Source organism: Pseudopipra pipra, chromosome 1 (assembly GCF_036250125.1).
Source record: "Pseudopipra pipra isolate bDixPip1 chromosome 1, bDixPip1.hap1, whole genome shotgun sequence".
In the NCBI taxonomy this organism is placed as follows: Eukaryota; Metazoa; Chordata; class Aves; order Passeriformes; family Pipridae; genus Pseudopipra; species Pseudopipra pipra.
Genome location: NC_087549.1, coordinates 6,848,746 through 6,866,372, shown reverse-complemented (window position 1 = coordinate 6,866,372; position 17,627 = coordinate 6,848,746). Strand labels below are relative to the sequence as shown.

The window sequence follows — 17,627 nt, the reverse complement described above, 5'->3', positions numbered from 1 at the left end:
ACATGCTTGGTTGGCTCATCTGAATTTTGTTTCTTTTTCATAGATACAAGGTAATAAAATGGCCCAAATAAAGCAATATAAATTGCTGCTGTTGTATAATGTTAGTAATTCTCAAACTCACTTTATTTAGGAGTGTTTCATTTAAAGGATAATGTGATTCTTAAAATATTCCCACTGTCAAAAGGAATGTGGAAACTATTCCTAGTGCAATTGCACTGCAGTTCATCAATGTCCTGTTCTCTGAAGCCACGATCACTTGGATGTCTTAGAATGAGCCTCGGATTTTTCACTTCTTCCATCTGAAGTAGGAAAAAATTAGTATGAAATTATTTGGATTTAATGGGGTGTTTGATAAAGGCTTCTGAATCTAAGGAAAAAGAGTAGACATTTTCTTAAGGATTTGCAGGCAAACTTAACTGGTTTCTGTTTCTCCGGATCTTGTGTTAAGGAAATACTGTTTTAAGGACAAATTCAATATATATTTCTGTTTACTTTGACATTTGAGCATATATTTATTATATTGATTTACTGCAGACAAACAGGGCATCACTTTACTCTTTATTAAACAGAAGTATTTATATTGGCTTAGCAGAGGGAACTGGAATCCTGGCTTGTAGTTCTGCCCCAGGAAGATTAATTCTAACTGAAGATTAATGTGAAACAATTCTACTTTGTCATTATCTGATGTATCTAGCAATGTTATTTGTTGAATTAAATGAGGACTAATCATTGCTTAGATCTCTCTGCTATGATTAAATTTAAAGAAAAAAATCCATGCAGTTATTACTGCATCCAGTTAAATTCCTGTTGCATTAGCTGCATCCTTGGTCTGAGAATATGGGATTTTAATCTCTAGCATTATGGGAAGCTTTAATCACATGTTTATTTACTGTTTGTGATCTAGGAAATGTCATTGCTTCATATAGCTGAGCAGTACAGAATGTAATCTAAGGATTAAGAAAAGGCAAATCTTCCTATCCATTTGACCTTGAAAATCTGATTGGATTTCCTGTGTGATCTGTCATGATTTTTCCCTAATTATCTAAAGCTTGATGTATGTGAATGATATTCCATGAGCTGTGCAGATATGAGTAAAATTCTAATGGTTAACTATATTTCATATTCATCTAAGATTTGAGTGCAAATGAATAAGAATTTGTATAGCTATGGCAATGGGATGTGGCTGTTGTTAGAAGAGTCATTTGACTTTAAAATCAACGGGGAAAATTGTGATCCATTTTGCTGAGAGTTGATTTGCAGCCTCTTACATTTCAGTAGCTTCTTCCAGCAAATGCAAAGTTGTTTAAACAGTGCAAGTAAAAGAATAAAGGAGTATTTCTTCTTAAAATGGTGAGTAAAAAGTGTGTAGATATTTGAGGTAGGATTTTTGGAGTAATTAATGGATTTTTTTGACTAATGAATGGATTTCTTTTCATATTTATTTCAGCTACTTCAAGCTCAGTGTTTACCAGAGCAAGAAGGGAATGATGTTTTATGAGCTTAATTTTTTATTAACTAAATCAAAAAAGTTAACAAATTATTAGTGTATTTAGCATTATTCACATTGTTACAATCAAGTCCTTCAAATGCTGAATTCAAATAACTTACAAAAGCTGAAATATTTTAGAAATACAAATAGAAGTGTGTTGTTCTCTTAAGGAATTTATGCACCTGGTTCAGCTGAAGAATGTTACTGAGATGGAACTCTGTACTTAACTCTTGAAATACATTTTAACCTTAATTCCATCTGAGATGTCTTAATGTTCCTGAAACGACTCACTTCTACATGTAATATTGGCAATTTCTAAGAAGATCCTTGTGATTTTCATTTTTGGGTGGGAAGGGGGGTTGCAGTGTATGCCATGCTGTGCATTTGGGGACAGCATCATAGGACTCAGCAAGAGAAAACCAATTTTTAGCTTTACTAGTTCATAAAAACAAGATGGGCTTTAATGTTAAAGGTACTTTTATTTTGTAAGTTTAGATTCTTCAGGAAAAAGTCCTTCATTGTAACAGTTGTTATAACGACTGACAACTTGTAAAGGTCTTGTATCAGCCTGGTATCAGCTGAGCTACCAGGAGGTTTCGATGCACTGATCTGTCACAAGAAAATACAGCACAGTGCATTAATTGAATTTTTAATATTAAATTGAGTTGAATTGTGCTTTTCTACTGAACAAATTCTGGTCCTAATATCAAAAGTCAATACTAAATGAAGTCATCAAAATTTCTGTAACTTCATTTGCTTCAGTCATAACAAATGGATGTAGCTTTATTACAGTTTTAATATTCGGTATCTCCTGGTGTAAAACATTGGTAAAGGAACAGCATACTTTGGTCAGCTTTGAGTGTTTATACTAATAGTGTATACCAACAGCCTTAAAAATTACTGTTGTTTTTACTTGTAAAACATAACCTTTTAAGTATCTAGTCTTGTTTTTCCAAGAGAAATCAAAGAGCTTTGTCACTATTACCCTTGTTATATCAGGGAAGAGGGATATTAGATGTAGTTTATTAATATTTGAAGGCTGTGATAGTACTATGGTTTTATGTCTCAATGTGATACTTGGAAACTTTGACTTCTAAATAAAACCAGTCACCGCTTTCTGAGTGGGAACATCACACCCTATAAAATTTTAGTCTTAATTTCACCTGGAAATGAGTTCCAAATTAAACAGATGTAACTTTACATCTGCTTAATTGCCTATAATTCTCTAGGATATAAAGTGGCATCTCCAAAGGACATGTGAATTCCATTTTTGACTGGTTTTGGCTGTTAAAATGTTCTTCATTTATTGTTGGTAACCTGTGGAGGAAGGGTATTGGAGGTTTTTATTACTGAACATGCTGAAACAAAGGACATTCTGGAGCAAGGTTGCTTTGACAGGGCTCCTCCAGAATGTTTACATTGCTGGAATCTATATGAATCAAAAATTTCCTAGGGACTTGACAAGAAGGTTTGAAAGTATAGCTGGGGAAGGCTTTTCCTTCAAAAAGCCTTCAGATAGTCTGAGGCTAGTTTGGTTCCTTAGTTCTTAAGTCACTGAGCACTAACTTGGATAAATTGTATTTATTTCCTGTTCTGTGTTAGTGAGGTGGAAACTTGCATGGAAGACTGGAGTTTGTTATTGGGAAAAATGTTGGCATCTTCATTTCTGTAGTAGTAAATGGGAAAGGACTGGTTTTCATTAAATAAATCTAATGATGCATGGATTTCTTCTGTAGTAAGAAATGTGTTGGTTTATTCCGTTTTTCCCTGGATGTAATTTCAAATTAGATTGTATTTTGAAGTGTACTAAAGGATGCTTTCTCCTATATTTTTAATCAGTTTCTTTGCATTCAGGTTTTTATTACTGTCTCCCCTTGGCATAAGATCACATTTTCGCTAAAGAAGCTTCAAGGTCTTGATAAATGTCCTTAAATTCTGCTGGTCAAGTAGAGTAGAAGAGTGCTTCTTGTGAAAAATTAACAAGATACATGAAGATGAATGTGGAGGACAAATGCTAGATTCCAATAGAAGAAATTTTATGGCACTTTTGAGATTGATTGGATTTTGGAATGTGTTAACATGTTTAACTCTGCAACCCCAATGTGCTGGACCCAATCCAGCAAATACCTCAAGCAGTGCTTCACTTTCAGTCTCCTTGTGTGCTGCTCGTGATTCCTCACTAATGAAATGAAATCTGGGATTTTTTTCATTAGCATGCTAGAGAGTCAATATTTGGAGAGAATTATAATCAAGAGTCAGTTTTTTATGCGTGTCTGGAATGAACAGAGTCATGCAGCCTCGTTTGAACTTCTAAATCCCATTCCTAATAATGTCGTTGTTGGTATAACACTAATCTCAGATTTTTGGGTATGATCTACGTGCCTCAATTACATTCCTGAAATTCTGAAAGATTAACTTGACATTTGCTCCTAAGTGAACTGTAGCCAGCCATCATTGAACCTGCATACTTTGTTTATAGAAGAGGAATACAATTGTTGAGTATTAAACTATGTTGTATGTTTTGGAATTTAAACACGCACAAAGGTGTCTGAGAACAGTTTTTATAACTTGAGCCGTATGAAAAAATACAGCCAAAGTGTTAAGTTAAAAGCTAGTACAATGTTTGCAATGCTATTCAAGGTGCTGATATAAACATGAATATAAAAAAAGCCTGAAAAGACAAAACATGCTTTACCCTATTGACTTTGTATAGCCAGTTATATGTATTAATTACACAGTATGCCATATGTATTATGCCATACAGTATTAGCTTTGAAATTTATTTATACTGACTGAAGATTCTCAGCTTTTAGATTGTTGTATTAAACTGATAAAATAACTTTTTTTTAACAGAAATTGAAAAATTCCAAAAAGGGGAAGGAAAGGAGGAAGAAAAGTATATTGATGTAGTCATCAATAAGAATATGAAGCTGGGACAAAAAGTTCTGATTCCAGTAAAACAATTCCCTAAGGTAAGCCCAATTTTCATGCTTGATAAATTTAGATGCTTGTAAAAGATATTTCACTGGTATCTTATCTTGTTTTTTTTAACTGTTACATTTAAAACTATTAACAATCACTACTCTTGGTGTTCTGCAATCTTTTCTATAGGGACTCTAAGGTAGAAATGGTTCTTCTTGGAATAAATGTGAAGGAAAATGGTGCTGGTCACACAAACTAGTATGTTAAGAGCAAATAAATGAATCATATTTTTGGGATAGCAGGATCTTCCTATTCAGATTATCAACAGGAAAAAGAATATTGAAATTGACTGTGATGCCAGGCTTCAAAACTTCTTTATTGTAGCTAGAAGTGCAGCTTAAAATGCACCATTAAGGAAGTAATTGTGTAAATTTTCTTCTCATCCTCTTAAGTTTCAGCCATGGTTGGTCATGAATGAGTTATAGCTACACTACTAAATTATACAGTCTGCTCTGGAGGGGTAGGGACTGTTTTGTTAATATCTTTGACCACCATGAATTCTTAATACTTTTTTACTACCAAGTATTATCCTGCACTAAAATATTGCTGCCTGGAAGCATTTATTCAACATGCGGTAGGCTGTGGAACTTTATTATTTTGGTCCCATTTAAAATTCCAAGGTTAATGTTATGACAATCAGATTAGCATTTTTTCATTTGTTCGAAATTGCTTTTTTCTTCCTATTAGAAGTTTGAAGACTTTCTGCTCATGGAGGAAAAATTCCTTCATTGCTTCTTCCGTATGTTTAGGAAGACTTTTTCTAATTGTTTTTTTCCCCACAACATCAGGTTTGGTTTTTTTTCTCGAAGGCCTATGCTGAGTAACTTGCAGGGATTGCTCTGCTGCTGTTGAAAGGTTCATGAAATACTGCTGTAGTGAGTGCAAGAGGGCAGATCATGTGGGCACCTCTTTGGAACTCTGAAATAAGTCATCTCTGGCTAGGTAGAACTATATACAAACGTACAGAAACATAGAGATGGGAAGAAGGTAAAAGGGACTGCTCACTTACCTGGTTGGTGTTTGTAAACAGGACATTTTTGTCATAAATGTTGAGATGTAGATACTTGAACTCAAGGGGAAGAAAGGCAAAATGGCTATTAGAAAGGGAAACACTGCCTTCTGAAACATACTTCTGCTTCTTTAAGTGTCCTGTAAGGAAGGTTGACACTAAACACTGAAATCATTCAGGATAGCTGGTAGGAAAGCCCTTGCCATCTTTCAAGTGGGTAGATATTCTCTGCTGTGTGATCAGTAGTTCTGGCCCATAGAGACAGTCTTTGACTGTCTGAGCTGGAATAAAGCCTGGTGGTGCCATGGCAAGAAACCTGAATTTGTGTCCAAACAGAGCTTTGTAATCCTGTATGTCTGTTGAGACCACCAGGATCTGGGGACACACAGAGCAGTACAACTGCTGTGCAGAGTAGACATGCTATGTGAGTTCCTGTGTCTCCACTGGGACTTGCTCCACAGAAAGCCAAATACTGGTATCTTTACTTAAACAAATCTCCCTTCTGCCACAGTGAATAAAATCCTAGGTGTCTTATATTTAAGAATATTTTTACCCCAATATAAAGGGGCTCAACTTTTCTTAATTTCCATTTTTTTTTACATAAAAATGGATATTTATATTAAAGATTATTCATTAAACAGTCTGTATAGTCAAAATGAACTAAAATTCCTTTCTGTATAGGAGTAGTCTGAGGGGTGAGTATCAATTCAGAATTATGACAGGTACTCTTGATATTCTCTGGAAAGTACCTACCCTAAACCACAAGCAGTGACTGCAGTTTGCTGTCACTTGTTTACTAGAACCAGGCTTGTTGTTTTATTTGAGATCTAATAATTTATGATGCATAGTATGAAGTTCAGTAGCTTCAATATGGCAAACTAAGAACCTTATCCTGGCATACTGTAGTCTGCAGTGAGTGACATGAGTTTTTAATGCCTGTGCACAGGGGAACAAAATCTCTTTGTGTCCTAACTTTTTCTATAAATGCTAATCCTATTCATATTTCTTGTTGAGAGGAAGGCTCAAAAGTTAAGGATGCTTTTTCAAGACTTATGGGGTAGATGTTGGTTTGCTCCAGTCATCTTGGTTCCACTGAGCCCTCTGTAGAGGGCATGTGTTGTATATTTGGCCATGTCTGATTGGTGACAGCCAACACAGCTCCACTAAGGGCAAGTTATGCTTTACAGAACTGGTGGCCCCCTAGGATGAGATTAAAGTGTTGGTGGATAAGGGAAGAGCAACTGATGTTGTCTGCCTGGACTTGTGCAAAGCATTTGACATCATCCCATGTGACACTCTTGTCTCCAAAGTGGAGAGGCGTGGACTTGATGGATGGACCACTTGGTGCACAAGGAATTGGCTGGAGGGTCACATTCAGAGCTGTGGTCAAAAGCTCCCTGTCCTAGTGGAGAGCAATGATGAAGGGTGTTCCTTGGGGGTGGGTACTGGGACCACTGCTGTTTAACATCTTTGTTGGTGACAGTGGGATTGAGTGCACCCTTGGCAGGGTCACTGATGACACCAAGCTGTGTGGTGCAGTCACACACTGGAGGGAAGGGATGGCATCCAGTGGGAAGTGGACAGATTTGAGAGGTGAGCCTGTGAGAACCTTGTGAACTTAAGCAAGGCCAAGTGCAAGGTCCTCCATGTGGGTTGGGGCAATGCCAAGCACAGATACAGACTGGGCAGAGAATGGATCAAGAGTAGCCCTGAGGCTTGCTTAGGTTGTTGGTTAAAAGGAAGCTCAGCATAAGCTGACAGTGATTGGAGAAGTGGGGATGGCTTTAATTTGAAAGAAGAGAGATTTGGATCAGACAGTAGGAAGAAATTCTTCACTATGAGAGCAGAGAGGCGTCTGGCACAGGTTACCCAGAGAAGTTACGGCTGTTCCATCCCTGGAAGTGTTCAAGTCCAGGTTGGGTGGCACTTTGAGCAACCTGGTCTAGTAGAAGGTGTCCCTGCCCATGGCAAGGAGGTTGGTACTGGATGATCCTTAAGGTCTCTTCCATCCTAAACCTTTCTGTCATTCTCTTCTGTGGAACTTACCAGAAAGTATTGGGGTACTCATGAAAACCTGAAATGGTCTTTGACATAAATGTTTTATGCCTGTGTGCTGCTGTTCTCTGTGCATGTGTGCCATTTTCTAGACCATTCTGCATATGATAGGTGTTGGTATTGGTATGAATGTGTTGTTGGTAGAACGTACCAAGGGATAGTTCCTGAGAAAAATAGTTAGAAGATGTTTCTAATTTTTGAGCAGTTTTCTTTCCTAGTGGTCAGTATTGTTGACAAATGCTTCAGAAGAATGAAATTTAAGACTTAAATATGGATGAAACTTGTGTGAAAAGATGTTTTGTATGTTTATATAGAATTTAGAGTTCTAGCAAACTGGTGTGTTTGCCTGCAAGATCCTGACCAAAGATACTTCCATTTTTTCAGAAGTACTCTTTATGATGTTAGTGACCTGAGAATCTGCTGGTCAAAGCTGACCAAATCATTATAATAATTGATTAATCTGTCAAACAAGCATTTGGTTACCAGTTTGGGTTTAATCTGACTAATTTGGGTATCCAGAAAGTGGTGAGAAAAACTAAGTTTGTTTTGACTCCATTAATAGAACAGTCCTTCCCTAACTAAATGATACTGCTTTTAAACTGCATCAAAACCCCCCCAAATTATTAAAATTGTTCAGTCCTTAACAGGGTTAAATATCTGAAAAAGAAACTAAGAACAAATAAGTGATTGCCATGGGTTGAGATTGGCCTCCCTGAGAGCAGGATATATTTCCCCCTATAGAAGCCTCTTGCCTGAAAGTTTTCTCTTCGGTGTTGAGATAAATTATGGAAAGGGGCAGGGGAAGCCTGAAAATTGGATTTTGGATTTCTAATGTGGCTCAAACTGCCATAGTGATTTTGCCAGCAGAAACTATTCCTTTATTTATATTTCCTAATGATGGCTCTGGGAAGGAAAGATGCCTCTGATGTTTAGGTATATTGACATTTCATTAATCCTGTCTTAATTTCTTATTTTAAATGAGGTCTGTGGACCAAAACAGCCCATCAGTGCCCTGCCCCCATTAAGACAGTATGCTAGACCTGACATATATTTCATTGCCCTTTCCCTCTTTAAAACTTTTTCCTAACTGTGACTCCTTGAATAAATCATAACGACCTCAACATAGGTCAGGGAGCCGAGGCTCTGATCTGATCAGCCTGACATGGCAATGCTTGCTCACATTACCTGTCCTGTCAGATACATTCTTATGAGATCATGGCTGAGTCCTGTGCAATTACCTCTGACAGCCCTGGGAGATGACAGGTTAACTGCAGCAGAAAGTTATTCAGCTGAAGTGCAGAGCAGCAGGGTTTCTGTTGAGGAATCTGGTAGACCTCACGTTCAAAAGTGCATATTGCACTTTTTTGGGCATCTTTGCTCACCCTGAAAAAAACCTAATGAGTTTCTGGTCTTCTGCTTAGTGCACAAATAGTTGAATGTCTCTGTGCTTAACTGGCCTCCTACCTACAGCTCTTGGTTCCTTCTCAGATACTATATAATTACATCCTTTAGCTGGAAGCTTTTGTCTTACTCAACCCTTTGCAGTGTTAACAGGCCTAATATCTTGTTATAGAGCTAGTTGGTTTAATTTTTTTTATTTTTTTTTTATTTTTTCATTTCTGGACCTTGATAGAAGGTGATAGAATAACCAAGATAAATTATTTCATAGCACAGACAACATTCAGGTTAAGATGGCTAGTCCTAAGAGTTTTTTCACTTTCTCCTTGTGGCTGATTGTGCATTTGGATAAATTTCTTTGTGTTCTTTAGACTCTGGTACACATTAAAAAAAGGCCCTGAATTAATGTCTTCATATGGCGACAAAATAGTCTTGGTAAGACAATGTTGTAGAAACTCTTATATAGATTGCAGGTCCAGTCACATCTTTTCAAAATCTGATTATACACAGTCTTATGATTTTTCAGTTTGGTCCAGCTCTACAGATTTCTCTAAGAGGTCTGAATTGCTGTGATGGGGAAATTAATCTCAGGTATTTAGGTGAGGCTTGAATAAGCTTTGGTAATGCTGTCTGCAGTCCTGTTGTAACTGGGACATGTACTACAAGCAAGGATTAGAGAGGTAAGGGCTTTTATGCAACCTTATAGGAAAAAGGCCAACTTCTTGAGGTAGGATTCAGCTCTAAATCTAGTTACTTAGAGATATGGGTCCATGTGGATGCTGAATGTCTAAACTACAGTTAGTGGAATGAGATCTTGTCAGTTTAGGACACTGAGGTCAGGGTGACTTACCTTGCTGTTTGATCAACTGAATACCTCAAATGACTTTAGGTCTTGTGTAAAAATGTGACCTTTAAACCTGTATTTCTGTTGCATTTCATGCTTGAAAATAATCTTCAAACTCACACAGACTTTAAGGCAGAAGAGGTGAGGTGGCCACTCAAGGAAGGTCATGATGTGGTTGTCTTAGTGAAGGGACTCTCGGGATCTATCCTAGCACTGCTGTGAAATGCCAGAATGCGTGAAAGGTGTTTCAAAGCTTCAGTATGTACAAGTGAGGAAAGAGGGTGTTACCCCCTTCCCACACATTTAATGAATACTTATTATGAAGTAGTTTACTGTCAGAAATCTGACTTTGCTTTGACGGTTTTCTGAACTTGGGTGTTCTGAATTAGGAGGAAAAAATAGCTTCTGTGGATGATAAATGGAATGATGGTGGTTTTCCATGAGATGGATCAAAACTATGGGAACAATTACTTCCATTTTGACAGGTTACCATTTTAAAAATTGCTCTCAGATCTACACTTAAATACTGGGTAAATCTCAGAAGTCAGGAAGAAATGGTCCGTGTTGTTCCCTGAAGTGATACTTTAAATATATTTTCTCAAAAGTTACTGAGTTGTGGAACTGGTATCTATTTAAACCTTTTAGCTCAACTTTTAAAATGAAAATATCTGTTTTAAAATGTCATTGTCATATACAATATATATGCAGTTTTTACATAAAGTCATGGAGAGATTAATATTTTAATCACATGACTAGTTAGAAAGCAATTTTTTGTAATAGATTAGTTCTAAGGATTTCTTAGTAGGGATGAGAAAATGTGGTTGCATAACCAGAAGTGATGTGGAGGGACAAGCATCAATTGTAATACCAGGGATAGCTTTTGAGCAACTTTATAGTAATTCATCAAGCTTTCTGTTGTGAATAAAAGTTTAAAGACCTATTGCTATGTTACGTGAAGGAGAAGAGCTTGTGATATGATGTAGATGCTGGGAATATGTACCTTTCTACAGAAACCTTATCTTTTTTACATGAATGGGAAAAACCTTGAAGTTTTCCTTGGTTCAGGTCATTGTAAGGGAAAGCCCTCTGAATCTTAAATTAACTTTTTTTTTTTTCTAGTGACCTTGTCACAGAGGAACTATTGCAGAAAACTAATATGTCAAGAAAGCTTTCTATAGCTTTAATGACAATGGAGTGCTCAGAGCTTTACAGGGAAGCATTTGGTCAAGCATTTATACTTTCACTAAGTATTTTAAGCTGGATGAACCATTCTCAGCAGACTTGCCTTGGTGGGGATAAACAAGGATTACTTCTTCCATTATATCCCCTTTTCTGTAATATATACATTTTAAAATGCTGTAGCACTGGTATTAATTCTTTTTTTTTTTTTTTCTGAAATAGTAGATCAAGTGTTTGTGAAGAGAATATCTCCCTTGTATGTGAGATATCACTTATTACTCCAGAAGTGTTTTTGGGGAATAGTTTCAAGCAGTGATGTAGCAAGGAAACAAATCTCTAGATAACTGTTCAAGTCATGTTTTGATTTGGTGATTCTGAAGAATTGTGTACTAAGCAGTGATGTCCATAATCTTCATTGTGCAATATCTGCAAAAATACCTATTAAAATGAGGATTTACGAATAGCTAAGGAAGGACATAATTTTCAAGCAAAAACCTTATTATCAATTTTTTTCCTGTTTCTATTGGAAAAGGTCTTTTCTGTTAAAAATGTATTCTAAATTGGAGATTTTTTAGTTATACAACACTTTAAGGTAATCTGTAAAAGGGAAATAAATACATGCTTTTGCTATAATTAACAAGTACTTGTAGGCTAATGGACACCATGGTCAAGAGATGTCAAACCCCATGTCTCAGGAGTTTGAGAAGGAGCTGTTGCACTGCATGGTGTATCTTTACCCACAAAGTAAACCAGAGGTGTAGAGACAGGTAGATGTGCTTTCAGTGATGACAGATTTTAGGAATAGGAACATGCCTTAAATCTTGCATCATTTTGCTCAAACTAATATATATCTGGTGATATTTTGTAATGATGTAATGGTACAGAGGGTACCATTTACCAATAGTGGAGTAGTGTTTGGCTTGAAGTTTAGCTGAGGTGGTAATTTTCACAGTTTTATCCACTTGTCTCCTTCCAGGTCTGTTAATCTGCATCTTGATACTGTTTTTGCAAAGATGCCTGAAGCTTTGCTGTAATTTTGCTTGAGATACTATTTTTGCCATATCCTTTAGACCTGGTCTAGAAGCAATTTTAAGTTGGGGACTTTATCTCCTGTTTTATATGCCATCATCCATAATATCCTGATACCTAATACATTAGAACCTGTGTTAATGCAGAGACAATCCTTGATTTAACACAGGTGATCCAGTGTAGAGTAACATTCATGGTTGGACTGCTTCAATACACTGTTAAGCTGATGCTAGTGAACTCAAGGGCAATTTGGGGTATTTACAGCAGTCTGAAGATGATTGTGCTGTACTTGAGAAGGGTGAGTAAAGAAGGGAGTCTGTCATGTCTGATTCTAAGCCAGAGTTAGTGATTGTGACTGATCTGACTTGAACAGAGCTGCTCAGATGTCTTGTTACTATCCAGTGCATCTAATTCAGAGATAGTTTATAAGGCAGAGTTGAATACTAGACTTGAATTTGTTCGTTTTTTCTTGTGCTCTTGGGACAAATAAACTCTAAATGTGGAGCATGGGAAGCAGCCATGAAACTTGTACATGAGCTCGCCTGGATCTGCCAGGTTTATTTGCTTCTGTTTCACCAGCAGACAGGCTGAATTTGCTAGTTTTGAAATTAAAATTTGTCTTACTGAGTGGTGGTTTTGTACCTTTAGGTTTGAGTCCTTCTACTCCTTGATTGCTGGGGATAAAGCAGTGTATAAATAATGCTAGTAACTTAGTGACTGATATTTTTGTTTCTATATCTATGAAATATTTCAAAGTAAATCTTTGATGTTTCCAATTTGATGTAAAAGGGAGATAAACCAATAGTTTTAACAAAATGCAGTACCTGTCCAAAGTAAATAATCTGTTTTCTTCTGAAAGGATTCTTTCAATATCATAAATGAGTTTTATTTACAGAATAATCAACTGAAATGTTCCAAAGCTTTTTAGCTTTGTGGGAATAAAAATGCTTTGACTGCGTTGTAAGCCATTTTTTACTAACCTTTAATGTTTGTGTTTTTAAGCTGCACCTGGAGGTACTGTGCTTTCAAATCAGCAGAATTTCAGACTTACAACACAAGTTTCTTATGCTTCAGACTTGTCAAATCTAATATTTGAAGCCCTGGTGCACAGGAAAGAATAGTTCTGTGGATCTCAGAATGCATTTTTATGTTCATTAAATGTCTAGGACATGTCATCTGTGCAGCTCTTTGTATAGCTGCTGTTATGTCTGGCCTTGGCTCTAGAGATTTCATGGTTTTGATAAGATGACAACTTTTGGAGGTATTAAAGTTTTAGATTTCCATGGGTCAGGTTTTAGATTTCTGCAACATTAAACTATTTGGCTTTAAAAGAACTAATACAGCTGGAATAAAAAGTGTTTATTTTTCTTCTCAATAACTTATAAGGATATTTTAAAGTAAACATAAGTAATCCTAAGTAATGCTTGAAAAACTGAGGTGGTGTTCCACTACATAAAAGCTTTCATTTGAGCTTAACTGAGGTTCCTTTAATTTAAGGAATTGCCAAGGACTTATTGACTTCTGGAAGTTTAAACTTGTTACAAATAGTTTAAATTAATTTACTTTCCTTAGTTTTATACCTTCAGAAATAATAAAATCAGAAGTCCAAGTTGGAAGGGATGTCTAGAAAACATCTGGACCAACCTTCTGTTGAAATAATGATTGTAAATTAGATTACACAGCACCTCATCACTGGCCCTGAGTCCTCAATATCCTCAGCAGTGGAGATTTCTACTTTTGTCCTGGGCAATCTTTCTGATGAATATTTTCCTTGACTGTATCTTAAGAGCTATATGGAAAAAAAAGGGAATATATCTAATAAAAAAGGAAATTAAGGAAATTGCCTGAGAATTTCTTTGTGGCCTGATAATTTCAGAAGACTAATTCATTCAAAGCCTTAAATTTAGTAGGTTCTGTGGACTATAATCATGCATAACCCATTTGCTCAATTGTATCTTGTTCCTACCTCATATCCCCATTGGGAATTGAACATGAAACTGCTAAGAGGAATAAAGTTTTGTCATATTTAGTTGACTTTTAATGCTTGCTTTCTTTTTTTGTCTGAAGCTGAAGGAAATGAATCGGAGGTGTAGACTTTCTGCATTGTAGGGTGAATGCAGCTGGGCCTCTTTTCCATCAGCACTTCAGAGTAGCAATTAAGGATTTTGGGCTACTACTGCCTGAAAGTCTTATCAAGTCTTTTCAAATTACTCTAGATGAATAGGCAGGTCAAAGTAGTCCATATTGGCTCTTAGAGGGACAACTGAAGAACTTATAAACTGTTTCATAAATTTGAGGCCACAAAGCTTAAGCCTGTTTGCTCTTTAGTTGTAGGTACAAGTATAGTGATGTCTTTTTGATATGATTGTGTCACATCAGTTTGAGAACTCAGCCTTCTAATCCATTGTTACCACTTAACTATCATTGTTTGTCATGGGGTAACACCTTCTTTGACCTTCCTTTTCTGATTAACATACCTGTACAAGCCCTTTCTGTTACTTTGTGTTCCTTGCCAGGTTCAGTTTCAGCTTAGCCTTGGCCTTTCTCACTCCACCCCTACAAAACTAGACTTCTCTACACTCTTCCCAGGTACCCCATCCTGGTTTCCACTGTCTATGCATTTGCTTCTTGGCCTTTAGTTTGACCAGCAGGTCCCTACTGAGCTGTGATGGCCTCTTGCCTTCCATGCCCAATTTCTTGCTCCTGGGAATTGCTGGCTCTTGCATGCTCTGCAAGTCTTTCTTAAGAATCTGCCAGCTCTGTTCCACTCCCTTGTCCTCAAGGGTGATCTCCCAGGGGATCCCAGTGACTAACTCCCTGGAGAGCTGGAAGATGCTTTCCTAAAGTTCAGGGGCCCATCTTTATTCCTTACATGATCCATGTCCTACAGGACTGCAAATCCCACCAATGCATGATCCCTGCAGCCTGGGCTGCCTCCAGTTTTGGTGTCCCCAGGTATCTCACTCACACTGGTGACCATCAGATCCAGTATCACATCTCCTCTGGTAGGGCTCTCTACTTACTCGAGTTAGGAGGTTATCCCCCATCCATTCCAGGAGTCTCCTGGATTGCCTACAGGTCATCATGCTGCTTTCCCAGCAGGTGTCAGGGTGGTTGAAGTCTCCCAGCAGGACAAGAGCCTGTAGGTGCAATGCCTCCTCTACCTGGAGGAGAAAGGCTTTGCCAACAGGTTTCCCTGGATCTGGCAGTCTGTAGTAGACACCAGGTTATCTTTGAGTTCAGGTACTTCTGTGTTTCTCTGATGGAGCCACTGACATTCCTTTAACTGTACTACATGATTGTACTTTAATGTCTTGATTTATCATCTAATTGTTGTTTGCACCTGTTGTTTTAGCACAGTATTCCATTTTGCATATTAATTTATGATTAAAAATCTAATGAGCTTAATGTTTTTGCTTTCTTACAGTTCAACTTTGTGGGAAAACTTTTGGGCCCCCGTGGTAATTCTCTAAAGCGTTTACAGGAAGAAACACTGACAAAAATGTCTATTTTGGGAAAAGGTTCTATGAGGGACAAGACAAAGGTAAGAGCTCAGTACATCAGTGGAATTTTGTAGCTTAAATTTTTGAGGAGGGGAACAAACCCTGTAACAAAAATTGGAACAAATGAAAAGTATGAGAGATCCTAGTATTGTTTATATGTAGATGAGACCTGTTTCCTGAGTAATCTGTTCTCACTGAGTATTTTAAAGCTACCATGAGTTGTATTTAGGCCCCCCAAACTGTGGGCTTTGAGGATATAAGTGGGGCTTTCCCTGTGGCATGTTCTACATTGGTCTCATACAACTGATAATGAGCAATGCCTAAGTGAACATGGCAGTGTTCTCACTTTGGAGGGAACCTGGCTTCTAAATAGATTTTTAACAAACATTTTCAGATAAAATAACACTTAACCTTTAAATTTAGTAACATTTAATAGCATTTCTAAACAAAAATAAAATAACTGATGAAAGCAGCTAAAATACAACTGGAAAAATTCACAGCTCTGGAGATGACATGCATTTTAAGCAGCTGACAACTTGCAACTGTTTCTATGGGAATATTCTATTTGGTTGTAGTGGAGCCAAAGTAAACAGAAGAACAGAAATCTTCACCTTATAGGTGTTTGTAGTAATAGCTTTCACTCTTTACTTAAATCTCTGGCTAAATTTGTAGCAGGTAAGTGTCCATCAGTAAGGAGATGTCACATGTCTGGTAAGCTGCGTTGTTTAATTGGAACATCCCCGATGATAGCAATAAAAACACTGAACATATTTCTTGCCTCCAGCATATCATGTTTTATAGGCTTCGAGTGAAATACCTATGTGGTTATGTAATTTGAAACTTAAAAATACTGTGTGATGATATGAAGACTGATAATGACATTCATGTAGAGAGGAACTTAGAGGGCTGGCTACTGAATTGCTTAAACTATATAATTTTTAGCACATTTCTCCATCAGCAAAATATAAATGTTATGTGATCTGTAGAGTATTTATCAAGAAGTTAATCAGAGTCCATAAATTACTCTGTTCTGTAAAACTTGGGCTATCTCTTCCTTTTAATTACTTCTTAAATATTTTTATTAAATATAAATGAGCTAAATATAGTTTGTGTGTATAAATACATTCTTCTACAATAAAGGCTAGAAAATCTAGGGATACAGCTAATGCAACTTCAAGTGTTTCACAATTAGTTATTGAAAACTATATTGTTACTACCTTTAAGAGGAAATTAGACAGTTCATGGAATCTCCTACAAAGGTTGGAAAAGACCTCTAGGATCAAGTCCAACCTTTGACTGAACACCACCTTGCCAACTAAACCATAGCAGCAAGTGCCATCCATCTCCAGTCATTTCTTGAACACTTTCAGGGATGGTGACTCCACCACCTCCCTGGGCAGCGTGTTCCAATGCTTAACCACCCTTTCAGTTCAACCAGAAAAAGATGTAAACTAAACTTGCTCTAAGGATGACAAACTAAGTATTCAGATTCTGGTTTAAGTGACACCTTGTAAACTTTCTCACTCCTTGTGGACTGTGTCAAACTGACGTTCTGTTGCTGCATTATGTGTTTCTATACCAAAATGCAATGTCATATGGAGTAGAAAAGCCTCTGAGTGTTTTTTAATGGTTCTACAGCATAAAAAAGTTTCTTTTGAATAAAAGCAGAAGCTCAAATTGAAAAGTTCAGATCCTAACTTGGGCCTCAGAATCCTGGAGAAGAGTCTTAAATATTTGTATCATTTGACCTTCTCTTGTTTCCTTTGGTAATGAAGAAATTGTCCAAATTTTTTACTTTCTCGTGATTGTGATGCCAACTAATACTGCTCAAGTAATTTTTTTTCAAATTAAGTGGCTAATAAGGGCACTGAGTCATATCTTTATAAATTTCCGAACATGTACTATTATAACTGCTACGTGACCAATTTTAGCTGACTACTGATTATTACCTCTTTCCTGAGGGAAGGTGGCAGTGAGCTTCATAGACTTTTCTCTAAGCTAAATTTCTGAATGCTACCTTTGTAAGCTTTTTTAAATTTTAAAAGAACCTCAAAGGCTTATGGAAGAAAGAAAATTTGTGTGAAAGGTTGATACAATGTAGCAAAGATCACTACCTTTTGCAAGTTTTCTAGGAAAAAA

At 36.8% G+C, this 17,627-nt stretch overlaps 1 protein-coding gene across 4 annotated transcripts in view; it reads left to right on the top strand.

The window, feature by feature from the left end:
* The window catches only part of KHDRBS3 (KH RNA binding domain containing, signal transduction associated 3), a 97,619-nt gene that overhangs the window by 22,573 nt on the left and 57,419 nt on the right, over window positions 1-17,627 (top strand). For all 4 annotated transcript variants that reach the window (XM_064644269.1, XM_064644259.1, XM_064644248.1 and 1 more), the window contains exons 2-3: window positions 4,343-4,461; window positions 15,413-15,529. In XM_064644269.1, the coding sequence (XP_064500339.1) occupies window positions 4,343-4,461; window positions 15,413-15,529 (236 nt within the window). The remainder of the gene's footprint in view (window positions 1-4,342; window positions 4,462-15,412; window positions 15,530-17,627) is intronic.